The 27,042-nt window shown below is 44.7% G+C and overlaps 1 protein-coding gene across 4 annotated transcripts in view; it reads left to right on the top strand.

The window, feature by feature from the left end:
- The window catches only part of EOGT (EGF domain specific O-linked N-acetylglucosamine transferase), a 33,611-nt gene extending 6,842 nt beyond the window's left edge, over positions 1-26,769 (top strand). For 3 of the 4 annotated variants that reach the window (XM_060239512.1, XM_060239513.1, XM_060239510.1), the window contains exons 6-16: positions 1,969-2,073; positions 4,851-4,957; positions 7,818-7,921; positions 12,706-12,798; positions 15,559-15,630; positions 15,807-15,893; positions 17,266-17,334; positions 20,933-20,994; positions 21,723-21,842; positions 25,886-25,988; positions 26,375-26,769. In XM_060239512.1, coding sequence (XP_060095495.1) covers positions 1,969-2,073; positions 4,851-4,957; positions 7,818-7,921; positions 12,706-12,798; positions 15,559-15,630; positions 15,807-15,893; positions 17,266-17,334; positions 20,933-20,994; positions 21,723-21,842; positions 25,886-25,988; positions 26,375-26,524 — 1,072 coding nt within the window. In that variant the 3' untranslated portion in view covers positions 26,525-26,769. The remainder of the gene's footprint in view (positions 1-1,968; positions 2,074-4,850; positions 4,958-7,817; positions 7,922-12,705; positions 12,799-15,558; positions 15,631-15,806; positions 15,894-17,265; positions 17,335-20,932; positions 20,995-21,722; positions 21,843-25,885; positions 25,989-26,374) is intronic. The other variant, XM_060239514.1, reaches the window with a different exon arrangement.
- The last annotated feature ends 273 nt before the right edge of the window (positions 26,770-27,042 follow it).

Below are 27,042 nucleotides of genomic sequence, written 5' to 3'. Positions count from 1 at the left end.
GAGCCCTCATTATTCCCTTAGTCTTGTCCAGTTTTCATCAATAGGCTTAGTGGCACTTAGAAATCCTCATAATTTTGATTAGACAATAGAAGATGGGAAACTCTGCCTCTTTTTTGTAGGGCATTTTTCTGATTGCAGAGGCTCAGGGATCAGAAGTTACTTATTTTGCTTTGTGAACTTTTTTGCATATTGCAAAAAAGTAAACTTACTTTTATTCAAGTAGATCCAGGTTGCAGTCAAAAGAAGAGAAATTTGCCTAATCTAAAGATTGGTTTCTTCATCACAAATGGCCAGTTTGTCTAGCATCATGTATGTGAAAGTATGGGGACATTGTCTTTACAGGAGAGACCTGCAAAGGCATGTGGAAAGCCATGTGAAGTGAGTGTGAGAGGACAAAGTGAGAGAGGAGGGGTCAGAAAGCAGTTTCCAGGTTAAGTCAGAGAGAGGCATCCCATTCACAGAGATAACACTTATACACCCTTAGAGTGATGTAGCACCCCCAAATATCCAGACATGCTTTGTCACTCCAATACTCCCTCTCAGCTCTATATGCTGTCAAGTTTCACAGTGTTCAGATTGTCCTGCAGGCCTTGGTATTTGTCTGTTGGTAGCTATTTAGGTAATACATCCACTTTCCTCAGTAGAACAGTCATATAGCTGACAACTCCTTGTCCCTGCAGGGACCTTACATACTGGCTCCTAATTCCAATGTAGGGCCAGCAAGGGTAAGCAGGACGTCCCCTCCTTTATGGACCCCTCTTTTCTTTATCCTAATTGTAGAAATGACCATTTTTGGTCAAGATTTCTGTCCTTTGAATGCCATGCTTTTGGATAGCCCTAAAGCAACATGGTTTTAACACAAGCTTTGTGTAAGCTTGGGACACTCATCATTACTTTATGATTGTGAAAAAGAAAGCTACATTTATTATTTTTTGAGTCCTACATGACTGGAGAAGGCAATGGCAAACCACCCCGTAAAAAGTCTGCCAAGAAAACATCATGATTTGACCTCACCCCATGGGTCGGTAACAACTTGGTGCTTGCACAGGGGACTACCTTTACCTTTTTACTTTAAGCCCTGACATGGATGATCCAGGCTAGTGCAAGGGATCTCACTGACAAAAATAGTCCCCATTTTACTTGAAAGGGTATGCCTCTTTAGCTGCAGTTAAACTGACCCATTCAAAAAACACTGAATCCTCAGTTTCCTTGTCACCAGTACTAATCATACTATTTATTCAATACTTCGATCTCCTTGTTCCTATGCAAAGTATTTCAGGAAGCAGAATAAACTATGCTTTGATCCATGTAATAAATTGTTTTTCTAAATATTTTAAGGCTGTTGACAAGTGATTTTTAAATGGCTGAGCCTTTTTAAAAAAGATTTATATACCTTTAACACTTTGGTTCTCAATAAAATCACAATTCAAGCACGTAAAATAAAAATATGATTCATGGATAGCAGTAAGATAAAGCATTGTATATTTCAGTTTTAGGAAATGAGTTTTTCAAATTAAAAGTAATTGTAGAATTTCAGGTGTGGCAAAAAATAGAATTGTGGAGTTAAGTATGCATTGTTAAGTACCTCCTGGAATGTTACAAAATGCATTGTATTCAACTTCCACTGCTGAACTGTGGCAAACTACTAGAGAGTGAAAGCAGTCTATCTGTGGAAAACAGATATGAATCCATATTCACTGGAATTTCAGATTGGATTTAGCTTGAGCCAGTTAGCACTGTCTAAGTACATGCTGAATAATACAATATACATTCTTTCCAATGTAGTTTCTTTCCAATGTTTTAGTCTTGCACATTAGCTCAGTTGCATGCTGAAGCATGTTGCAGAACTGGTGCCAACTATTTTTATCTTGAACTATCTAGGTAATGAGGAGAATTCTCACCTGCATTACTTATGGGAATTTGAAGTTTTTTATATGCTAATGATTTGTATTTTTTTTTTAACTTTAGATTTAATGAGGACTTTTTCCAGAAGGGGCAAATTGGAGGTCACTGTAATATGGATGTTAAAGCTTTCCTTGCTGAAGGCCAGCGGAAAAGCCCTCTTCAATCTTGGTAAGACATTTACCTGAATCTGGTGCCTCTTATTGAAGCAAAATGCAGTCCCATCTAGTTACAGCCAACTCATGGTAACCTCATGAAGTACCATTTCATGGGGTTTTCAAGGCAAGAGATGAGAAATGGCTTTCCGTCGCCTTCCTTTGCATAGCAACTCCAGTCTTCCTTGGTGGTCTCCCATCCAAGTACCAGCCTTGCTTAGCTTCTGAGCTCTGATGAGATCACATTAATTTGGGCTATTATGGCTGCCACTCTTGACAAAACGTTGCTGTAGGATTATGCAATAGCCTGATTTCTGCACCGCCCCCCCCTCCACAAAGTAAAAACAAATCCTGGATTGCATAAATCTGGGCGCACTCCTCCTTTCTCAGCCAAACACTGAAAGATCGTAAATAGGATTTTTAAAAGGAAAAAGAGAGAGAGACGAAGGATATTGGCTAAGATGAAGGTTATTGTAGGTGTGGACCAGATATGAGAGACATTATGTAAAGTCTAATTAACTACTGATTTTAAGGTAAAGAAAACCAAAAATGCTTATCATTAGATACTTAAGAATGCAGTGTAGCATATTCTTTGTGTCTGCATCTAAAGAAATGTGTGACTAATTCCTTGGAGCCAAGAGTGCTTTAAGATTGTTTCCTGACTAACAGCCCCATCATTACCAACAGCAGTTCAAGACAGAAAAACTCTCAACTGAAAGAATTTTCAAAAGTATCTGTGCAGTAACAGTGGAGCCTGCCCTTCAAAGGAGGAGTGGTTAAAACTCCACTGACAACTACTAAAATAGATCTTCAGTGAACAAGTAGTCCCTTGCCACATGAAAAAACAATTACGTCAAGCTTATTCTTGTTCTATAAAAATTTCATTAAGCAATTTAGCCTCAGTGCTGGAAAACTTGCTTTAGGCTGTGATCTCACACACTGGACAATGCACTTTCAATTTACTTTAAGTGAACTTTAAGCAGCAGGATTCACAATTTACTAAGTGAACTGACAAGATCCAGTTGGAAAGTGGATTGAAAGTGCATTATTTTGTGTGTGAGATCACAGCCTTAGTCCTTGCAAAACAAAACAAAAATCTTAGTCATATGGGTTAAAATACAATGACTTATTTAATAGCTTGCTGATCCTAGAGTACTTTAACAGCACATTTCCAAATACATTGCTGCCACTGTGAGAAATATAAATTTTGTGGTAAGGGGCTGTGGCTCAGTGGTAGAGCATCTTCTTGGCACACAGAAGGTCCCAAGTTCAGTCCCTGGCATCTCCAGTTAAAGTATCTGGCAGCAGGTGAAGTGAAAGACCTCTTCCTAAGTCCCTGGAGAGCTGCTGCTAGACTGAGTAGACAATACCAACCAAGGGTCTGATTCAGTATAAGGCAGCTTTCTGCTTCCAACACATCTTCCCACTTCCAATATAGCAGCACCTCCATACTGGGTTACTGTAACTCGCTCTACGTGGGCCTGCCCTTGAGGCTGACCTGGAAACTCCAGCTGGCACTGGAGGCTGACCTGGAAAGTCCAGCAGAGTGCAGTAGCCCGGGTCCTTACAGGGATCACATGCACATCTCACATCTCTCCTGTACTGTGGGACTTGCATTGGCTTCCAGTGGAGTACTGGATCAGGTTCAAAGTCCTGGTATTAACTTTTAATAGCTAGGGACTCTTGTACCTTTGGGACCACATCTCCTAGTATACCCCCTAGAGAGCCTTGCACGGAGGGTCTGCAGTCCAAGAGATATCCAGCTGTCCTTGACCAGGGCCAGGGCTTTCTCTGCCTTGGCCCAAACCTGGTGGAACTTTGCTGAACTCCATTGAGGCCCTACAGGACATATTACCATTCTGCAGGGTCTGTAAGGCAGAGATGTTCTGCCAGGCATTTGGCTGAGGGCAGCTAAGGCTTCATCTTGGCACTCCCACTTCCACTCTCCCTGTGAGATAGCAGTGCACCAGGATTCAGGTGCCATCTTTTTGAGTACTGTAGTATTCGTCTATTTATTTTGGTTTTACTTATTTGTAATTTATAATTTTGTTGTTAACCACCCTGAGCCCAGCTATCAAAAATCTAAATAAATAAATAATAAATTTTGAGAAAAAGCATCAGCACTATAGTAGAGAACATGGTTTACATGCAGAAGGAGCCAGCTTCAGTCCCTGGTATATTTAGAGCTAAAAGACTTCAGGCAGTGGGTTCTAGGAAAGACCAGTCTTTGCTTGGGGCTCTGGAAAGCTGTAGCTAAATGAAATAGAAAACAGAGATAGTATAAGGCAGCTTAGTAGGATAGTATATGGCCTGCTGCTCTCTTCTCCCTGTAGTGCATCTGGAGCATTTTGAGTTGTAGCAGCTCTGCCTTTCTAGACTGTTGAATGGATCCTGCTAATTGGTTTCAAATTCTATCTGTCTTGTACCTGCAATCATTAATAACATATGTCTTTGGGGAAATGTCTTTAAAATCATGGTCAAACACATTTGACACAAGCCTAGATGTATTCAGATTAGCTGGATCTTGAATACATGGGCAGAAAGCCATCCTCTGTCGCTCTCTTGAAATTTTCCCTCAGCCCTTAATTTATAGATCAAAGATGTTGCTTGGTCCTGAGATCAAAGGCAGAGTTTAACCTTTTGAAGCCTTACTGAAGAAGCTTCAGTTATAATTTTTTTAAACATTTTAAATGGTCAAACTTTGCCAATATTGCTAAGAGAAGCCCAAAACTGGGATAAGTTTTGCAGCTTCTGTAACACAAGAATGTCTTGGGTGACTAGCTGTAATTTCAGGTTTGCTGAGCTGCAGATGTATACAGAACTGAATGCTAGACCTATAGAAGATGGTATCTGCGATGTTGTTATTGACAAACCAACTTATTTCATGAAGTTTGATGCAGGTATGAGATACCGTGTTTCTGCTCTGTCCAGTGAAATTCCATTCTGTGGTAAGAAGTGCTATATCTCTGTAGGCTACAAAGTGCGTTACTTCAGAGGATCATATGTGACAATCAACTTGGCATGTCAGTGCAGGTTTTTTTTTTGTGATGATTCTCATAAATGCCACTAGTGTGGCAGCTGCTGCTCATGTTGATTCCAGCCCCTCCATGGTGTTGTGAGCAGATCATTCACATTGCTTGTTAACATGCTCCTGCCAGTGGGCCTTCTGGGGTGTGCTAAAAGTCAGTGTTTATGATCTTTGTATGCCAACAGTTTCCACATGACTGCAGTAACCCTGTGAACTTGCTTAGGTCTGAAAACAGCATGAGCAAACAGCTGGCGTGCATAGCGCTGGCGGTGTTAAAAACCAGCCCTGCCATGTAATGTCTAGGATTCTCCAGAATATTTTGGTGCTTGGAAGGATTTCTGCTCATGGAGGATGTTTTTCTCAACTTGTCCCTTTAGCTGCAGAGCAGAATGCCCTTGAAACGCTTTGGGGTATATTCGGGGGTACAGTGATGAAGACAAGAAAGTCACCCTGGGGGATAAAATCCTTCCATTCACAGAAATCCATTCCTTTCACAGAAATGTTCCAGTGGATCCAAACTATTGTGAATATTTTGGTGATGTTTCTTCTTGGTACCTAGAAATCATTCCTATGCTATTCTTTCTGAGGCCTTGGCAGTGGACTCACAGCCTGACTGAAGGAATGACATTACAATCAGGGTAGTTAATTGTAAGTTGGTTTTCTTTATCAGGCTGGGGGAAAGCTGACAGGAGATGAAATGTCTCTGGTTCGGGATGACTCGTATCAAAGAGATGAAGAAGAGAAATTGCAGTTTTATATGCCCCACCCTTCTCTCTGAATCAGAGACTCAGAGTGGCTTCTCCTATATCTTCTCCCCCCACAACAATCTCCTATATCTTCTCCCCCCACAACAGACACCCTATGAGGTGGGTGGGGCTGAGAGGGCTCTCACAGCAGCTGCCCTTTCAAGGACAACCTCAGCGATAACTATGGCTAACCCAAGGCCATTCCAGCAAGTGCAAGTGGAGGAGTGGGGAATCAAACCCAGTTCTCCCAGATAAGAGTCCGCACACTTAACCACTATACTAAACTGACCCATGAAGGGTTAGCTGTTACTTTTCTACCAGGCAATGGAATAGAGTTGTCCACTGAGATGGTGACAAACAGTATGGACTGCCTGGCAAAGTCTTGAGGCAGCAGGAGGAAGGTTGCGGGCCTAACTTGCCTGGGAAATGATAGATGTTTATATACAAATGCTAGAAGTGTCCGAGGTAAAATTGGGGAGTTGGAATGCTTAGTGTTGGGGGGAAAATATAGACCTTGTGGGTATTTCAGAAACTTGGTAGAATGAGGAAAATTCCAGACCAAAACCTAATTCTGTTGGATCTATCAGTCTCTGTTGCCAGTCATACTTTTAGGGCTGACCTTCCTGTTATGTCATGTCATGTCATGTTATGTTATTGTATCTCCTGACATTTTATCATTTTTTAAAATGAAATACAGATGAGGATGCTGTCAATTTAATCCCAGCCATGATGTTTGAGAAACAGCGTTAAGTCTGTTTTCCGTGCATAATTTTGCTCATCAAAATTTTCCACCCTTGGCTGCTGTTTGCCTTTTGTAGGAGGAGTTAGGGTGACCATAATGTCTGAAGGCCAGCCAGGGACACGTTGGGGGGGGGGAAGGTAGGGGTGTGCGCGCGCGAAGCGCGTGTGCCGCCGGAAACAGGAAGTGATGTCACTTCCGGTGACGTCACGCCACCACAGGAAACAGGAAGTGACATCACTTCCTGTGACATCATTTCCCCGCGTCACCTGCCGGAAATGGGAAGTGACATCACTTCCTGTGACATCATTTCCCCCAAATGCCACTGCCGGAAACAGGAAGTGACTTCACAGCACTTCCTGTGACATCCCCAAAAATCCCCCAAATATCACCGCCGGAAACAATTTTGTTCTGAAATCCTGTATATACTTCATCAGTATATGGGATAAGGCACTTTCTCAACTGTGCTGCATAATGCAGCCTATTTATTTTGTCCTGCTTGCTCTGTTGGCTCTATCTGCGCCACCTTCATCACTTTCGGGGTGTGGATCCCCCAGTGGGGTGGTCTCCCGACTCCCTCCGCTGGCTGTTTCTGATAGCCCCGCGCCCCCTCTTTCATTTGATATGTGTCCCGTGCGGGTGCCACCCTCCCGCCGGGAGATGCCGCAAAATGAGCCCCCTTGAGGCTTATGGCGGCAGGGCTCGGGGGAAGCGAGCTAGACTGCTGATCTTTTGAGGGGTTATAGAGTGTTTCGAGCCCGTCCCTGTGGCATCGGTCCCATCGTTGTGGGGCCCAGGGGGCCGGCGCAGCGGCACGCCGAAGCAGCCTGTCACTAATAACACAGGTCGAGATGCAGGACAGGAACCCGGAAGTGACCGACAGCCCCGGAGGCGGTGGTCCCGGTATAGCCAGCCCGGGAGGCGGGAATAGGGGGCCAGAACCGGGACATTCCCAGGCTCCCGGGACGGTCTGGCCACCCTAGGAGGAGTGTACAAGTACCATGAGGAAAATAGTAGCTGAGAAAGGGATATTTTGCTGGTGAAATGGTACGTTGGAAAGTTGCTGTTCTCCTAGTGTCTCTCCAGTCATATTTGCAGCCCCCACCCATATCTATCTTTCTTTAAAGTCAAAGGTTTCCTTCACAGATACCCCACGCACTCAACAACTCTCTTAAACAACGTGGACTTGGGCTCTGTGGCAAAGCCACAAATCTAGAATTTGAATAATTTTCTCCTCTTTCTCTCAGGTGTTAATATGTACCACCATTTCTGTGACTTTGTCAATCTTTACATCACTCAGCATGTTAATAACTCATTCAACACAGATGTCAACATTGTCATGTGGGATACTGTAAGTAAAAGTTCCTATTTTACAACAGGATGGTGTCCATAGTTATAACGTATTCTTTCATGATTTATACCAGGCTCACTGCTGTTACCTCATTTAGATTGATGCAAGAGATGGATAGTAAAAAGGAAGGAGTATTGTCATTGTTGTAGATAACTGGGGAAGGCAATGGCAAACCCCCTGTAAAAAAAAGTCTGCTGAGAAAATGTCATGATGTGATGTCACCCCATGGGTTTGTAATGACTCAGCGCTAGCACAAGGGACTACCTTTTTATTGTAATTGTTGCCGTTGGGTGCTAGTTTGGCTTTATTTACTTATTACTCCACTTCTAGTCCACCTCCCCCTGTGCAGCAGAAGAAGAAGATGTGAAGATATTGGATTTATATCCCGCCCTCCACTCCGAAGAGTCTCAGAGCGGCTCACAATCTCCTTTACCTTCCTCCCCCACAACAGACACCCTGTGAGGTGGGTGGGGCTGGAGAGGGCTCTCACAGCAGCTGCCCTTTCAAGGACAACCTCTGCTAGAGCTATGGCTGACCCAAGGCCATTTCAGCAGGTGCAAGTGGAGGAGTGGGGAATCAAACCCAGTTCTCCCAGATAAGAGTCCGCACACTTAACCACTACACCAAACTGGCTCAAGTCAGATAACAACATATATAAAACAATGATTTACATAATTAAATACAATATAATTCTTAAAATTCCAATATTACTGAAATATTAGATGGCATCTTTGTTGTTCAGTTGCACAGTCGAGTTCGACTCTTTGCGACCCCATGGACAAAGTCACGCCAGGCCCTCCTGTCTTCCACCTTCCTCCAAAGTCTGCTCAAATATGTGTTTGTTATATCCATAACGCTGTCCAGCCATCTCATCTTTTGCCATCCCCTTCTTCTTTTGCCTTCTGTCTTTCTCAGCATCAGGATCTTCTCCAGTGAGTGCTCCCTTTTCATTTGGTGGCCAAAGTATTTCAGCTTCAGATGGCGTCTACTGCATGATTAATGAGTCTCCAGAGACTCTAATTATGTGTAGCTGTAGATACAATAATGCAAAGCAAGTGGGTGGATAAGAAAGTCCACCACAATAGAATAAAACAGGGCAGGGAAGTCCAATTTAGATGAATTTAGATGCCTTTTGTGGTACAGCTTTTATCCTGCCATTCCTCCAAGGAGCTCAGAGTTTCATATGCACTTTTCCCCTCTTCCATTTTATCCTCACAATAAGCCAGCAAAGTTGGTTGAGCTGGGAGAGAGTGTCTGATGCAAGGTCATCTAGTTAGCTTCACCTCTGGGTTAGATGTGAACCCAGACCTTTCCAGTCCATTAACTACATTACGGTCTAATATAAGTCACCATCAGCACAGAGGATAGTAAAGGGAAGTTTTAAAATATTTATTAAGGTTATTTATATCTTGCCTTTCTCATAAGACTCAAGCCACTTTACAATATGAATCTTTCTAACAGGGTTGTGGTCAAAGTGGGAGGTAGGACTTTGTTTTAGGTGGGAGGGGGCTCATTGCACCACTGCTCTCTCATAGCGCTTGTTAGGGATGTACATTCCAAAATTCTTGAGCTGAAAATATACACAAAAATGGCTTTTCAGATAGATCTGAATACTTACAGAATGAAAAATTATGGACCTAAAGACCCCTCAGGTTTGGCCAGAGGGGTCGAATTTTACAGACCTTCAAAAAAGGTGTTGCCAGCTATCCTGGTTGCCAGTGTTTCTCTTGGAGGGAAGGCTTGGCCCATTTGCTCCACATCCAGCATTTTTTTTATAAGCCCAGTTGCTGTGAATCTAATGCCAGAGAGTGCTCAGAACTTCTTCCTGTGTCAGTGCTCACTGTATTTTATATCCCTCCCTGCTCTGCAGTAGCCACATATGCTTTCTGCATGTTTCGGTATAAGCTAACTATCCTCTTTTTAGTCCGTATTCCCTGCTTGCCTCTTTTTCTTAGTTCCTTATTGCTGCAATAGGGAATCCAGCAGTACAGTATAATAGAGAACCACAGAGAATCGGCTTTTCATTCATTACTGAAGCTAATCCTTAGCCAGCAAATGGGGTGCTGATGCTTTATCCTCATGCAGCATTCTTAAGATTGGGGCGGGGGGGGGCTGCTTTCCCATTCTTGTGCTGTTAACTGGAAAACTGGTGTTCCTGTCCTCCTCCATTTTTATCAGGGTTCTGCACTGCATAGCATGTTTGCTGTTTCCATATAGGAAATCCCTATATGCTATGCTTGTTTGTTACAGCTGATAGGTTTAATTCCTTGTATCACCAGATGATGGTGCCAAAGAACTATTAAAACTTGCTGAATAGTTACAGTGAAGTCTATGCATTTGTTTGTGTAACCAGATATGCATGTAGATTTTGGGTACTGGAGATATACTGTACGGTACTCAGGCCTCAGATTCAGTGGGAGCCGAAAGGAGCACAGCTCCTGAACCTTTCTGAGAGTTCCACCTCCTTCTGAGAGTTCCACCTCCTTGTCCATGAATAGTATGTGCAGTTGCGTAACAATCCCTGGATGAGCCCCACCACCTATTTTTCTACAAAATGACCCCTGACGGTACTGATCATTAGTCTTTTTATTTTTTTAAGAAAGTAAAGCAGAAGTAATGTGGGAAATTGTTTCTAAACACAGAACCATGCTTGTTTCTAAACACAGAACCATGGTAGCAGCAGTTTTTTTTTAAAAAAAGTCATCAAACTAATTCTTGTTATGGGGATAAGAATCAAATAGATGTATGACAGGACCTGTCTCATTGTACTAACATCTCATTGCAGCTGTGAATAGGGAAATTACAGAAGTTTCCATATTAATAAAACTTGTGCTATAGCCACTGAAGGCCAAACAACAAATACACGTTGAAAGTTTAAATTTTGAAAATACTTAAAAATCAGGAGTTGTAGATATATATTGATTTGGAATCATAGTGTGCATTGAGCTTTTAATGAGACCAAGATGCATGCAGGTGCACTGCATTGAAAAGTTACCTCTTCATTTCTAAAACTAATTGTGAGTATCCATTTAATTTGGTGTTGTTTAGGTGAAGTACCCTTTCTTTCAAGAACTGTGTCCTTGTCTGGGGTTGTGTTGCCCATGGTTTTCATCACGTTTCCATAAACTCTTCTTTAGCTTTTTGGATTAGGCATGCAAAATCAGATTAGTTTCACACTTTCCTTTTAACATGGTATCATCATCATACTCAATTTGATTTAATTAATTGCCCCATCTTGGCCAAGGCTGGGCTCTGGATGATGTACATCAGATAAAAATACATAAAGTAAAACAGTATTTAAGTTAATACAGTAAAATGGTAGCAATAAAAATTCCAGTCCCTGATGGTGCTTTACTAATTATGTTCCTTTCCTTCAGACTGTTGGGGCATACAGGGTGGGTGGGTGGGTGGGTGAGAGGAACACTTCTGGAGGGGGGTGGTCAAAAAGATAGGCAACTAATTATCACTGTGTCAAAGTAAAGGTAGTCCCCTGTGCAAGCACCAGTTGTTTCTGACTCTGTCAAAAGCCTCTATCAAAAGCCTGGTGGAACATCTTTGCCTTACAGGCCCTGCAGAATTGTAGCAGATCCCGCAGGGCCTAGATATCATCTGGCAGAGAGTTCCACCAGGTAGGGACCAGGACTGAGAAAGTCGTGGCCCTAATTGAGGACAGTCAAGCTTCTTTGGGGCCGGGAATTACCAGCAGCCAAGACCCTCTCGACATCAGAAGAGGAGAGCAGGTTGAAAGAATTGAAAACTGAACTCAAAGATGGCCCAGGGGCCTCCAGTTCACTCACTGTATCAAAATTGGCAGGTAAATCCCAATGGAGCAACAGGACTTTATCCTCAAAAAAACTTAAAAATGCCTTAGGTGTAATAGCTGAATTACTATACTTATTTGGGTCCCTCTTTGTGAGGGACATTAGACTTAATCACCCTAAATAATTGCACTTGGCATGAGTTAGTGGACACAATAGAGACTGAATAGAAATCTTTTTTGACTGCCTTCACTGCCACCTCATAGGATTTCATAAACACCTTATGAGATGCTCTTGCCACTTTTGCAGTACGTGTATTGCTAATATCTTGCTGTAACTTAAACCATTCAGCTTGCTGATAAACTCAATCATATGCCATTATCTTCTGTTAATTTGAACTTTAACTACTAATCTGTTCTGTTTTTAGTTGCTGATGACTGCTGGGTTTATTGAAATGTTTGATTGGCTTGGTCTTTGTACACTGATTCAAGAGCCATGTGGGTATGAAGCAGTATAAAAATAAATAATGCTTCCTAGCATGTCAAGTGAAACTGACCCGGGTCACCCACAAGCAGTACTTTGTGGATGTGATGAGAAGTATATTGGCATTGACACAGCTGAGACAGAGCACCAAGACCTTCTAATGCTGAAGATTTTTGTTGCAATTTCATATGAAGCTACTTTCCATGGAGTTGAACTACCTTTTCATCTAGCTCAGTGCCCTTTAATTTAGGTAGCTGTCTGCTGAGCTGTGAGCTCGCCCTCCAAATTCTAGCAAAAGTTGTAGCTAAACTAAAAATTTTCCGATTAAAAACATGACATCTGTTGCTAAATGGAACCTTTTTAGTTTTAACTGCTAATGTGTTTGCTTTGTATTTTAATTTTGGGAAACCAGTAAATTCTCAGGAGTACAGAGACAAAAGGCACCAGGACTATGTTGAAAAACTATACAAACACAGAACTGATTTGTTTTCTACTTGCCCTTCACTTGTGCTTATCTTGCTTATGTTTCTGTTTTTTACCCAGAGTTCCTATGGATATGGAGACTTATTCAGTGAAACTTGGAAGGCATTTACGGACTATGAAATAATACACTTGAAATCATATGATTCAAAAAGAGTATGTGCATGGCATTTTTGGCTATTCCAAAAGCAAGTGTATCAGAATCAGCTCTGTAGTTACACTGCTTAATGCATCCTTGACTGTAGTTACAAACTGAACCTTTGGTTCCTGACCTAGCTGTAGTGGCTACTGTAGTTAAAATAGTGCCAAAGTTCCATGTGTTTCTAAATCCACAATGGTACCACGAAAGTCAACAAATGGTACCACGAAGATTAGTAGCAATGTGAGTTTATGCCTAAAGAAAGGTCTTGATCTTAAGCAAAACCCACAAACATAGCTTTCCCACTGTCATGGGAATCTGGTTACCTGACTTGCCCCAAACTTGCTTTTGTGCCTTGTCATTATACAACCATTCTAACAAGACTGTAAAAAGTGGCCAATTGCATTCATACTAAATCCATAACTTAGGCTGTATCTGCTCTGTACTGTCAGGTTCTGCAAGTGTGAGGACAATGTCAGAACAGGCTAGGTATCTTCAAAGTGTGCCCTGTACTGATGCTATTTCTTATACCAGACATGGATGCTGATTGCACACTTTCCAGAGGGCAGATGGCCTTGAGAGCCCCCTCCTAGACCTAGACAGTCAGGATTAAGGGCAAGACCAGCCTGCATGAGCACAATCTGCCTCTTGGTAGAAGGAGATCCATTCTCAGGCAAGTCCTGCCACTGCTCAGCACTTGTATGGCAGTAGCCACCTTGGCTGCCTGGCTCAGCAGCACAGCTGTAATACTACAGCCAAGCTGGGCCCTGAATGTGGTCACTCAGGCTGGATTTCCTTCCATGGTGCAGGGTGCAGGGCCATTTTGACCTCCCAGTCTGCTTCTGCACTCTTCTGCATCACTTACTGATTTGCTTTTACAGATTTGCAGTGGGTTAAGTAGAGCAGAACATAAGAGCTCTGCTGGTCAGATGAGTGGTCCATCTGGTCCAGCACCTTGTCTCACACAGTGGCCAACCAGTTCATCCAATAGGCTAACAGTAGAGCAGAGAGCCCAAGACTGTACCCTGATGTTGCCTACTGGCACTGGGATTCAGAGGTTTACTGCTTCTAAACATGGAGGTTCCCTTCACTCACCATGGCTAGTAACCACTGATAGATCTATCCTCCATGAATCTATCTAACTGCCCTTTAAAGCTGTGTATTTCTGTGGCCATCACGATATCATCTGGCAGCAAAATCCACATTTTAATCATTCTCTGCATAAAGTTTTTCCTTTTGTCCATCTTAAGTAGTAGGCTGACTGCTCACTATGATGACCACCAGGAGCTTCTGCACATTTATTTTGGTAGCACTATTTAAGAAAAAGAGACACATGTGCTGTCATGAAAATATTAGCAAATTACATCATAAAAATGCCATGAAAGTATATAGCACATATGTAATGGTAGCTGTAGGTATCTCCTTTTAGCTTTGCGCGCGCTCTCTCTCTCTCTCTCTTTTACTGGCTAACAGTATTTAGTGACACATTTTTTAAAAGTCATATAAATCATTTTAAACATATTGTAAAGAAGTTCAGCTTTACAAGATTGCAAAGCCCATCCCATGAGCACCTGGATGTAGGCTCATTTCATCAAAAGTCTTCCCCAGGAGTATTTCTAGTTTCTTCTAAGTTATCAACTTATTATTACAATTCAGTGTTAATATTGGGAGCCAGCCAGGCCTTAACATCTTCTCTAAACAGCTGCAAAAGCCTTCTGAATTTGGCTGGCAAAATGCTCTCTGCGACCTCCTTATTTTCTTCAGAATTTCTCATCTCAATCTTAAGTGTTTATATATACACTAGGAGCAAGCCAGTCCTAAAGATCTTCCCTAACCAGATGCAAAAGCCTTCTGAAGTTTGATGACAAAATGCTCTCTCCTTAGCTTTGCTCTTTTTAATGAAACAGTAGCATACAATCAAGAACTCTGACACCTATATATGACAATAAAAGAGGGGGAGAGTAATGGAGCAGACACCCACTGTAGGAATGGTGGGTGTCTACTCCATTACTCCTCCCCTCTTTTATTGTGTAGCGCCAGGGGTGGAATTCTAGCAGAAGCTCCTTTGCATATTAGGCCATACCCCCTGATGTAACCAATCCTCCAAGAGCTTACAAAAAAGAGCCTTGTAAGCTCTTGGTGGATTGGCTACATCAGGGTGTGTGGCCTAATATACAAGGAGCTCCTGATAGAATTCCACCCCCGTGTAGCACATAATGCTTTGTTCCACTTGAAATCTCCCCCCCCATCCCGATATACATATATACTTGCAAAGCTTCCTCATCTTGCCTAAATAAAACCAGGAATCCAGTGTCACCTTAGACTAACAGCATTTATTTCAGCATAAGCTTCCTTAGATTCCTTGGTGTGTGCATCCATCAGGTTGATGCTTTCATATTCACAGTATTATATTCTGTTCTGAGTATAAAAGCATCAACCTAACATATACACTTCCATGCATCTGACGCAGCGAGCTCTAACTCACAAAAGCTTATGCTGGACTAAATTTTGTTAGTCTTTTTGAGGTTCCACTGCTCTCCTGTTTGATTTGGCTAGCATGTCTACTCATCTGGAATTCTCATCCTATGTAGGTAGCTTGTAGTATCAGACACTGTCATTGTTTCAGTCATTTGTGCATTGCTTAACATGGGGCCTACTCAGATGGGTGCTCTGATCTAGTTTCTGTTGCAATATTAATGTGCCCTGCTTTATATTCACCCCTTTTAATTATACATTAGGGGGTTCCACTGTAACTTGTTAATGACCTTTCTTCTCAGGTATGCTTCAAAGAAGCAGTTTTTGCCTTACTGCCTCGCATGAGGTATGGCTTATTTTATAACACTCCATTGGTAAGTAAATCTTTTTTGTTATTTTGTGTCTCTCTTTTTTGGTGCATTCTGTATAAAATGTATGAACTTCAAAAATGTAAAGTGTAAAGATTTAAGACATAAAAGTTATAATGTTGCATTTTGAAAACTTGAGTGCACATATAAATGATATTACTGTACAATTGCTCTCATTTCAGATCTCTGGCTGCTATGGTTCAGGATTATTTCGAGCCTTTTCTCAGCATATTTTACACAGATTAAATGTCACACAAGATGGACCTAAGGTATTAATGCTGCAGCATGTGATTTCTAACAATCACAGTTGTTACCCAAATGATAAGTTTGCATGTGCCATTTCTCCCCTCCGCTTGCTTTAAATTCCACATCTGTTATCGACTGAACACTATATGAGTATCTTTTCTAGTGTTCACAACCCAACCAAGAACTTTTGTTTCTACTGGCTTGCCTCAGTGCAAATATCTTGTTGTGAAATGTGTCAAGCTGTCTGTCTCAGGCTTCCTTTCCATGATGAAGGGAACATCATCTTTTCAAATACGTTATTTATGTTGCTTCTCTGGATATATAGCCCATTACACCTGTGTTCCCTGCGGATGCCTTGTTCGCAGACAGTGTTAAATGTTCAGTAAACTGCCTAATCATAGCAGGTGCTTCTGCTACTTTGTCATGAAGATGGAAGCAGAGCTTTCTATAATATAGTTGGAGGCCTTTAGTGAATCAGCCACCAAGTAACAAGCCTAAGAGACAATAATTTGTCTAAAACTGTTGGATAATCCCAGCTCTATCAAGCATTTGAGTTGCTCCCTGCCCAATATCTTAATCTACAAGGAAAATAATGGCTTTCAGTTAATGGGGTTATTAAATTATTTTAAAGAATTGTACAATGTGGACGCTATGGAGGTAGTGGTGGGGAAATCAACCTGGAAAGTTTTGACTTCTTTAAAAGATTTCCTAGAAAATATGCTACATGTTGATCGCAAGGTGCTGTGTTTTCAGGCTCCATGCAACCATTTGCCTGTGCCATTCCAGCTGGTATTGTTAAGTATTGTGTGGCTAGGCTTTTTATATTTCTCTTTTAAAATTTACCCCAGACGGTTCAATGTATTTTTAAATCTGGAAGGCAAGTAACCTTGTTACTTGGGCAGGTTTTTTTATTATTATTTTTCCTGACATTCATTTATGCATAAGCCATACTATGTATGTGTGTGTGACTGCCCCTTTCACATTCTGAAATACCATGTGGTGATATGGTCCGTTTGTATAGTTTGAAAGCTTGTTTTTAATTCTCTGTGGGTAGGTGGAATGTTAGGCAAAGAATATAAGGGAACTCTTAAATGGTTTACTAGCTATTTTATTGCAACTACTGTTTTGTGGGGGAAAGGGGGCAGAGAAAAGAGAGCACTCGCTGTGATCATCTATCTTAAGGGTCCTTGCATGGATTGTGTGACTCTCCTGTGTGTGGTATAAACGAAGCGATTAAAAGAAAAAGACATTTTAATCACTCTGCTAATTGTTTCCATTAAGGCCACTAATTTCTTTGTTGTCAATCAGCTGGTCTTTCTCCTCTTCTTGTTTCCACTAGAATTATTATATGACTTTTTCCTCCCCCCCCCTTTTTTTTTTGTATTTTCCCAACAGGATGGAAAAATCAGAGTTACAATACTTGCTCGAAGTACAGCATACAGGAAGATACTAAACCAAAATGAGGTCAGGTTATTTTCTTAAGGCATGGTTTCTGTAGAAGAGAAGGCATATGGGAATGTTTGTGGATATAAGAAATCTAGTGGGGATAGGGTGGGAGTAGGGTGGCCAGACCGTCCCGGTCTCCCGGGACTTTCCCGGTTCTGGCCCCCAATTCCCGGCTCCCGGCCTGGGTATACCGGGACCATTAAGAGGTCCCGGTTTAGCCAGCCAGAGAGCCGGGGGCCGCGCGCCCGGGCGGGGAAGGCGGCGAGGGAGGGAGGGAGCGACCCTGCGCGTGCACAGATCGCTCTGCGCACGCGCAGGGACGCTCCCTCCCTCCCTCGCCGCTTTCCCCGCCCGCCCACGGGGCCCGGCGGTGGCGGCGGAGGCCCGGGAGGGCGTCGGAAAGGCCCGCGGGGGTCGCTGGAGGCCCTCCAGCGACCCCCGCGGGCCTTCCCGAGGCTTCCCCGGCCTCGCAACCCCCACCCCCCGTCCTTACCTGCCCGGGAAGGCGTCGGAAAGGCCCGCGGGGGTCGCTGGAGGCCCTCCAGCGACCCCCGCGGGCCTTTCCGACGCCCTCCCGGGCCTCGCAACCCCCACCCCCCGTCCTTACCTGCCCGGGAAGGCGTCGGAAAGGCCCGCGGGGGTCGCTGGAGGCCCTCCAGCGACCCCCGCGGGCCTTCCCGAGGCTTCCCCGGCCTCGCAACCCCCACCCCCCGTCCTTACCTGCCCGGGAAGGCGTCGGAAAGGCCCGCGGGGGTCGCTGGAGGCCCTCCAGCGACCCCCGCGGGCCTTTCCGACGCCCTCCCGGGCCTCGCAACCCCCACCCCCCGTCCTTACCTGCCCGGGAAGGCGTCGGAAAGGCCCGCGGGGGTCGCTGGAGGCCCTCCAGCGACCCCCGCGGGCCTTCCCGAGGCTTCCCCGGCCTCGCAACCCCCACCCCCCGTCCTTACCTGCCCGGGAGGGCGTCGGAAAGGCCCGCGGGGGTCGCTGGAGGCCCTCCAGCGACCCCCGCGGGCCTTTCCGACGCCCTCCCGGGCCTCTAGCATTCCCCCCCGTTCTCCTCCGCCGGGGGGGGGGGGCGTCGGAAAGCCCTCTCCGCCGCCGCTGCCGGACTCGCCGCCGCCGCCGGACTAGCCGCAGGTAAGGGGGCCGGGGGGGGGGCTGGCGGGAGGGGGTGGCCTTCCTTCCTTCCCTCCCTCCTTTCTTCCTTCCTTCCTTCCTTCCTTCCCTCCCTCCTTTCTTCCTTTCTTCCTTCCTTTCTTCCTTTCTTCCTTCCCTCCTTTCTTCCTTTCTTCCTTCCTTCCCTCCTTCCTTCCTCCCTCCCTCCCTCCCTCCCTCCCTCCCTTCCTTCCTTCCTTCCTTCCTTCCTTCCTTCCTTCCTTCCTTCCTTCCTTCCTTCCTTCCTTCCTTCCTTCCTCCCTTCCTTCCTTCCTTCCTTCCTTTCTCCCTTCCTTCCTTCCCTCCCTCCCTCCTTATGTTCTTATGTGACCCAGAGTGTTGGACTGGATGGGCCACTGGCCTGATCCAACATGGCTTCTCTTATGTTCTTATGTGACGCAGAGTGTTGGACTGGATGGGCCACTGGCCTGATCCAACAGGGCTTCTCTTATGTTCTTATGTGACGCAGAGTGTTGGACTGGATGGGCCACTGGCCTGATCCAACAGGGCTTCTCTTATGTTCTTATGTGACGCAGAGTGTTGGACTGGATGGGCCACTGGCCTGATCCAACAGGGCTTCTCTTATGTTGTTATGTGACGCAGAGTGTTGGACTGGATGGGCCACTGGCCTGATCCAACAGGGCTTCTCTTATGTTCTTATGTGACGCAGAGTGTTGGACTGGATGGGCCACTGGCCTGATCCAACAGGGCTTCTCTTATGTTCTTATGTGACGCAGAGTGTTGGACTGGATGGGCCACTGGCCTGATCCAACAGGGCTTCTCTTATGTTCTTATGTGACGCAGAGTGTTGGACTGGATGGGCCACTGGCCTGATCCAACAGGGCTTCTCTTATGTGACAATACTGACTTTGGTGGACCCAAGCACTGATTCAGTGTAAGGGAGCTTTGTGTTTGTGACTGGAGTAGACAATACTGACTTTGGTGGACCCAAGCACTGATTCAGTGTAAGGGAGCTTTGTGTTTGTGTCTTCTAGTGCAATTTTGTTCTCAGATCCTGTATTTACTTCATCAGTATATGGGATAAGGCACTTTCTCAACTGTGCTGCATAATGCAGCCTATTTATTTTGTCCTGTTGGCTCTATCTGCGCCACCTTCATCACTTTCGGGGTGTGGATCCCCCAGTGGAGTGGTCTCCCGACTCCCTCCGCCGGCTGTTTCTGATAGCCCTGCGCCCCCTCTTTCATTTGATATGTGTCCCGTGCGGGTGCCACCCTCCCGCCGGGAGATGCCGCAAAATGAGCCCCCTTGAGGCTTATGGCGGCAGGGCTCGGGGGAAGCGAGCTAGACTGCTGTTCTTTTGAGGGGTTATAGAGTGTTTCGAGCCCGTCCCTGTGGCATCGGTCCCATCATTGTGGGGCCCAGGGGGCCGGCGCAGCGGCACGCTGAAGCAGCCTGTCGGTCACTTCCAGGTTCCTGTCCTGCATCTCGACCGGTGTTATTAGTGACAGGCTGCTTCGGCGTGCCGCTGCGCCGGCCCCCTGGGTCCCTCAACGATGGGACCGATGCCACAGGGACGGGCTCGAAACACTCTATAACCCCTCAAAAGAACAGCAGTCTAGCTCGCTTCCCCCGAGCCCTGCCGCCATAAGCCTCAAGGGGGCTCATTTTGTGGCATCTCCCGGCGGGAGGGTGGCACCCGCACGGGACACATATCAAATGAAAGAGGGGGCGCAGGGCTATCAGAAACAGTCGGCGGAGGGAGTCGGGAGACCACCCCACTGGGGGATCCACACCCCGAAAGTGATGATGGTGGCGCAGATAGAGCCAACAGAGCCAACAGGACAAAATAAATAGGCTGCATTATGCAGCACAGTTGAGAAAGTGCCTTATCCCATATACTGATGAAGTATATACAGGATTTGAGAACAAAATTGTTTCCGGCGGTGATATTTGGGGGATTTTTGGGGACGTCACAGGAAGTGCTGTGAAGTCACTTCCTGTTTCCGGCAGTGGCATTTGGGGGAAATGATGTCATTTGGGGGAAATGATGTCACAGGAAGTGATGTCACTTCCCGTTTCCGGCAGGTGACGCGGGGGAAATGATGTCACAGGAAGTGATGCCACTTCCTGTTTCCGGTGGTGGCATGACGTCACCGGAAGTGACGTCACCGGAAGTGACGTCACTTCCTGTTTCCGGCGGCGCGTGCGCTTCGCGCGCGCACACCCCTACCCACCCACCCACCCCCCAGTGTCCCTGGCTGGCCTTCAGACATTATGGTCACCCTAGGGTGGGAGAGAGGAAAACTAAACCTTCCTTGGAGGTTTTTAAACAGAGGCTAGATGGCCATCTGACAGCAATGAAGATCCTGTGAACTTAGGGGGAAGGTTTTGTGAGTTTCTTGCATTGTGCAGGGGGATGGACTAGATGACCTTGGCGGTCCCTTCCAACTCTTATGATTCTAATACTGTACTAAAAAGTTGGATATTTTTCCTTTGTAGCTTGCCAGTGCTTTGAAAACGCTGTCATTATTTGAAGTCCAGATAGTCAATTACATGTACAAGTAAGTATGGTGGTTTTATGATAGTAATCCTCATTGTAATTACTTGGATGAAAGTCCTTTTGAAATCACTGGGATTCTAGAATAAGAAGAACGTGCCATCAAGTTGCAACTGAATAATGATAATCCTTTCCATGAGATGTGCACATTTTGTTTGCTGTTAGCTGCATCTGCATAGCAACCTTGGACTTCCTTGGTGGTCTCCCATCCAACACTAACCAAGGCCCACTCTGCTTAGCCCTGACAAGCTTGATTCAAACTGGACTAATTAGGCTTCTAGAGAATTAAAGGGTCTCTCAATTGCCACTTAAAATACAGGTTTAAAAAATATACAGTAACTGGCGTGGAAGTTAATTTATATATTTGATAATATTGTAGTAATGCAAATTTCTAAAAATGGTCATCAGACTCTGAGATACTTGTTGAGCTAGCTTGAGGACCTTTTGGTGGAAGGTTAAGCTAAAAATATGCTATATAAATTAATTCATCTAAATTACCTGAATAAATACATTCATTTGCAAGCCAGCCTATCTGTGCTCTTTGGTGGAATTATATACTGGTTGAAGATGTGTTTTTTAAAACTTAATTGCATGCACATTTTATTTTAATTTGCTTCTTAGAATGTTCCAGTAGTATAAGTTATATCTGCTGATCAATGTGGGGGGCAAGGAAGGGGAGAAGAGAAAATAGCCACATATGTTACAATATCCATTCTTATGTTTTTCCCCAAGGGAGCTGGAGTTTACAAAGCAACTGAAAATTACACACAATTCTGATATATTCATTGGAATGCATGGAGCAGGCCTTACTCATCTTCTCTTTCTGCCAGATTGGGCAGTCATCTTTGAACTGTAAGCCTCCCATTTATTCTTATGCTCTCTCTTTATTATGTACTCACCACAATGATGGTGCCCTATCATTTCATAACACAAAGAGGGTTCTAGTTTGTTGAGCAGCTGTAGGACAAACAGGGAGGTTTGGCTCTTCCTCTTGCCATAGTAGCTGTCAAACTTAGTCAGATGGACTCACTTTCTATTAGTATGTGAAGACTGAGTAGTGATGCATGAAAGCTAATAACCCTGCCACAAATTTTGTTAGTCTTTAACATGCTACTGGACTCTTGCTCTTAAATTAGTCATAAAACTGATTAAAATTTTTTTTTCAGGACAGGAGTTGCTTCTATAGGAATTTGTTTTGTGTGTTTCTCTGGGGAATATGGTTAGTGCCAATGCTCCCTCTAAGCTGTGGAGTCTTGTGGGCAAAAATTCATAAATTAGTTTGCTCTGAGGGCTGGGCTATCCTTCCTAAGCTAAGACAGAAGTGTGTGAGCCAAAGGCTAAAAAACTGTGATCTGGTTCACACTAACTCAGCTTAGAGGGAACACTGGTTGCAGCTATTTGGGGGAGGGGAGAGAAGAAGGATTCTGAGGCAACTGCCTGAAGAATGTCCACTTCCCTACTCTGGCCTTTTCTGTGCATTTATTAAATGTCAGTTGCACACAATCAGGTAAACAGAGGGATGACAAGCTTTGCTTAAATGGTTATTACTGTGTAAGGTAGGTGCTCCCTAAAGATCTCATTATTTGGCAACTGCTAGATCAGGGGTGTCAAACATATGGCCCACAGGATGGAACCGGCCACCCAGGGCTTTAATCCAGCTCGTGGCTCTCTTCTCCCCCCCATCCCCACCCCAGCCTCTGCCTGTCCTCACCCTTTCAAGCTGCCTGTGAGCATAGAGAGCAGAGGGCAGAGCTGCTGAACTTTCCTGGTCTTCTCTGACTTCACTTGTGCCCGTGTGAGTCTGCTCCAGTTATTTGCTGAAGTTTGCTGGCTGAGGGGGAGGGGGCTTGCCTCTCGGTGGAGGCTTTTCTCTTGCGTTCATTGAGCTAAAGGCAGGAGCTGAGTGGGTCTACTAGAGATCTGGATTATCCTTGTGCTTCCATTCTTCTTGGGGTAGTGTTTGTTTAATTAACATTATGTTTTTCTATCCCTGATGCTTCCAGTTAAAAGGACAAGGCTTTAGCTTATTATTAAAAAGACTTCAACCTGAGTCACTGAATAGGGCTGGGGTGTGGGTGGGGAGGGGAGGAAGCTTGCAATCCCCAGCCATTTAATGTTTTCCCCTGAGTCCTAGGCTGTCTCAGAGAATTGACCATGAGAGCAGGCTGGAGAAAAGGTTTGCTCCCCACTCTAGGCAGTAGGTAGCAGGGCATCAGTGTAGTGCTACATTGCATCTTTAATTGTGTTTGTCTGTGTTGGTTTATCTCTGCTACCTGGCATTACATTTTATGACGAACATGGCCCAACCTGATAGTTCCATTTATGTAAGATCTGGCCCTTATAATAAAGGCCCCTGGGCTAGACCAAGGTTGTAATTGCTTTTTCATAGATACTTGACTAGACAGACAAGACACAGCAAATGTGTCTTTAACAGAAAATAAATTATTTAGCAGAGTAAAAAAAAAATTCTGTGGATTGCGTCAGTATATAAATTGAAAGTGGTTCTCAACTCCCCCCATAGGTTACAAGGTTTCCACAGTGAGAGTAACCACTTTGTATCTGAGGCTGAGGGTGTGTTCACACTACACTAAATAATGCGCTTTGCAACTGGGTTTTTACAGAATTTGAATAGTACAAATCTGTTTGCAAAATGCATTATTTAGTGTAGTGTGAATGTACCCTGAGGGTTATTGTAAATAGACCCTGAGGAGAGATTTGGTTCCTCTGTCTCCAGCCATCTTATCTCAGTTTACAAAGTTTCACTGGAATTTAATTCCACAACCAACAGGATTTTTCTCAGGTTCAAAGTTGCTCATTTTAACAGAGAGAACTCCTGTCCACAGAACCTGTATATGTAAATTAGGAATGTTGGCTCTTAACGGGATGCTTGTTTCACTAAAACAAGCTTTCTTCCCTAATCTGTCCCCAAACCCTAACTAAAAGTCAAATTAAAACCTGGCTAAACTGATGCCCTTATCCAGAGCCATGAAATCCTGAGTCTGAGGGAGGAGGTCAGCTGATTGGTTCAGAGCCCTGGAGGCAAGGCAAGACTTTTCAAGGATGATTGCTACAGCTAGACTTGCCATTAAAATTAAGGATTCTCAAACAGCCAGTGGTTCAGCTCACATTCTTTTAGCTGGAAATAAGCAGGAAGCCATTTTTGTTATAGTAATTGATCAGTTCACCTGTTTACAAGCAGCTTGAGCCTGTTTATTGGATTACTTTTTGCATATTCAAACAGTAAAGTGCAGTCCATGATGGTTCATGCATGTGCATTGTCACACACAGGGGTGCCCGACGCCCCATGGTGCCCTAGGCAGACTTGCTGCCTAGCGACCCCCCCAAGCACTCCCGTGCCTCCCACTGCCACGCCCCCTTCCCCCGCGCCTCCTCCTCCCTCCTTTCGGACCCTTCCCCCCCATGTCATTTTCAATGCCGGAACCGGCTCTAGTGCCGCGTTCTGGCTCTTTAAAGCCCCCCCCCCGGCCGAACACTTGAAATGCGGCTAAAACCACAACTTGGGGGCAGGGCATGCTCACCAGCTCTCAGGAAGAGCATGCTGAAAGGATGACCCCCGCTGCTACTGACTCCTCTCTCCCATCCAGGAAGTGGGGAGGGAAGGAGTCAGTAGCAGCGGGGTTGTCCTTTCAGCACGCTCTTCCTGAGAGCCGGTGAGCGCACCCCGCCCCCACGGTGCAGTTTTAGCCGCGTTTCAAGTGTTCAGCCAGGGAGGGGGGGGGCTTTAAAGAGCCCGAACACTGTGCTAGAGTTGGTTCCGGTGTTGAGAATGACACCGGGGGGGGGGAGGGTCCGAACTCCTAAGGGAGGGAGGAGGCGCAGCTGGGAGGGGGAGGCAGGGGGACACAGAGCTGAGGAGGAGAGGCGCGGAGCCATGGGGGGGGGAAGAGGCGAAGGGAATGTAGGGGTGGGCGACGGTAGTGGCAGGGGAGGCAAACTAGGCAAACTGGGGCACCGGGAGGGGGGGGTGGGGAGCCCAGTTTGCCGCACCCACCCTCCCAGTGCCCTAGGCAACCACCTAGTTTGCCTAGCGGGAGGGCCAGCCCTGGTCACGCAACCCAATGAGAGTTCTGGTGTCTTACTTGCCTCATCGACCTTCACCACTGCATACTGCTTGGCAGCCAGTTGTTTCCATAAATAGTGAGAGCAATCAATGTCAGGCAGCAATTATAAATAAAACTGTTTTTTAAAAGGTTACCATTTGTGTAAATTAAGTCCAGGTTATCAGAGTTATTCTGCATATGGAAATTTTTCAAAGCCTTATTTATTTTTAATATTTATTAGCCTCTGTTATTCCTTACAAAGCGCAAGGTGATTTACAATATTAATAAAATACATAATTTAAAATTACAATTTAGGACTGCTTCAATTAAATGGAGTCCTAAATAAAACAGTTTTCAGCTGCCCCCTAAAGACTAAAGAAGATAGGGGCAGGCCCAACTTACTGGGGAGGAATTCATAATTGTGGGGCTGCCACATAAAAGGCTCTCTCTCATGTACTCACCAAACAAGTTTTTTTGATTGATGCGAAAGTCAGGAGGGCCTCTCCCTGTGGTCAGGGACATATGAGAAAAGATGGTCCTTTAGATACCCTGGTATGAAGCCACATAGGTCTTTAAGTGTCAAAACAGACACCTTGAATTGGGCTTGGGAGCAGATTGGTAGCTAATGTAATTGCTGTAATATCAGGGTCACATGCTATTGATAGGTACCCCTAACTATCTTTCCCCTACTGGAAAAGAAAGACCCAGTCTATCAGGGCTCCATAGGATGGGATTCCAACCCCCCCTTTCCCCTCAAAACATGGCAGGTCCTAAAGCAGGGTTTTGCCCTCTTCTCATGGGCTCCTATCCTATCTTGTTGTTGCACATCTCTAGGTACAACTGTGAAGATGAACGCTGCTATTTGGATCTGGCAAGACTGAGAGGTGTCCATTACATGACCTGGCAAAGGAAGGATAAAGTATTCCCCCAGGATCAGGTAGAATGCATGAGTATCAGGGATAAGAGGGAAAGAAGTGTTTCCGGTTTTATTTAGTTGTTTAAAGATTTGTTTTACCCTTCTTGGTTCGTGTTCATGAAATATGATACTGCTGCTTCAGCCCAAATTAAATTCTCTGCTCTGATTAAGGAGTCATTTTATATTAATAGCTAGAGGAGGAAGAGAAATGAAATTAATTGGCCATTCGTTCAAGCTGTCAATAGTATGGCTGTTAGGTGTTTTCTTAGTTGACACTATTGCTTTAGGGTGGATCAATAAATCAGCGATTATGAATTAAAATAATTACTCAATTTGCAGCTTGTTTTCCAGCAGAAGGGCTGACTTTCTTTGCCACCTTAACACCATTTTAACTCCCTTTTCTTCAGGGGCATCATCCAACACTTGGGAAACACCCGAAGTTTACAAATTACTCGTTTGATGTGGAAGAATTTGTCCGCTTGGTGCTTCTGGCAGCTGATCGTGTGTCGCAACATTCCAAATGGCCATTTAGGAGAAAACAACACGATGAATTCTAGGTTACACTACAGTGTTGTTTAAAAAAGCTAAAGTGTTAAATGTGTCACCTATTTTGATACACAGTCCTAAACGACTAACTTTTTTTCCTGGAGAAAAAAGAATGAGAGTCGCATGTCGGAGCTCTTCTCTGCCCCCCCCATTGTGTTATTTCTGTAATGTCTTCTCCCTTCCTTATATTACTTGAGTTTGTGTTATTATGGAACACCTATTTATTTAGTACAATTAAAGTTTGCACTGCTTTGTCCTCAGGTTATCACCTACATTGCTAGAAAGAGTGACAGTTGCTTTAAAAGAGTGTGTGTGTGTGTGTGGGGGGGGTGTTAGAGATAAGCACGCTTTGACCTGGATAACCCAGGCTAGTCTAATTTTGTCAGATCTTGGAAGCTAAGGCCCTGGCCAGTATTTGGATGGGAGACCACCAAGTATATCAAGGATTGCTACACAGGGGCAGTCAATGGCAAACCAACTGTGAACGTCTTTTCTCTTGAAAACCCTACAAACTTATCATAAGTATGCT

This window comes from Heteronotia binoei, chromosome 5 (genome assembly GCF_032191835.1).
Source record: "Heteronotia binoei isolate CCM8104 ecotype False Entrance Well chromosome 5, APGP_CSIRO_Hbin_v1, whole genome shotgun sequence".
NCBI lineage: Eukaryota > Metazoa > Chordata > Lepidosauria > Squamata > Gekkonidae > Heteronotia > Heteronotia binoei.
This window is presented reverse-complemented; position numbering and strand designations above follow the sequence as displayed.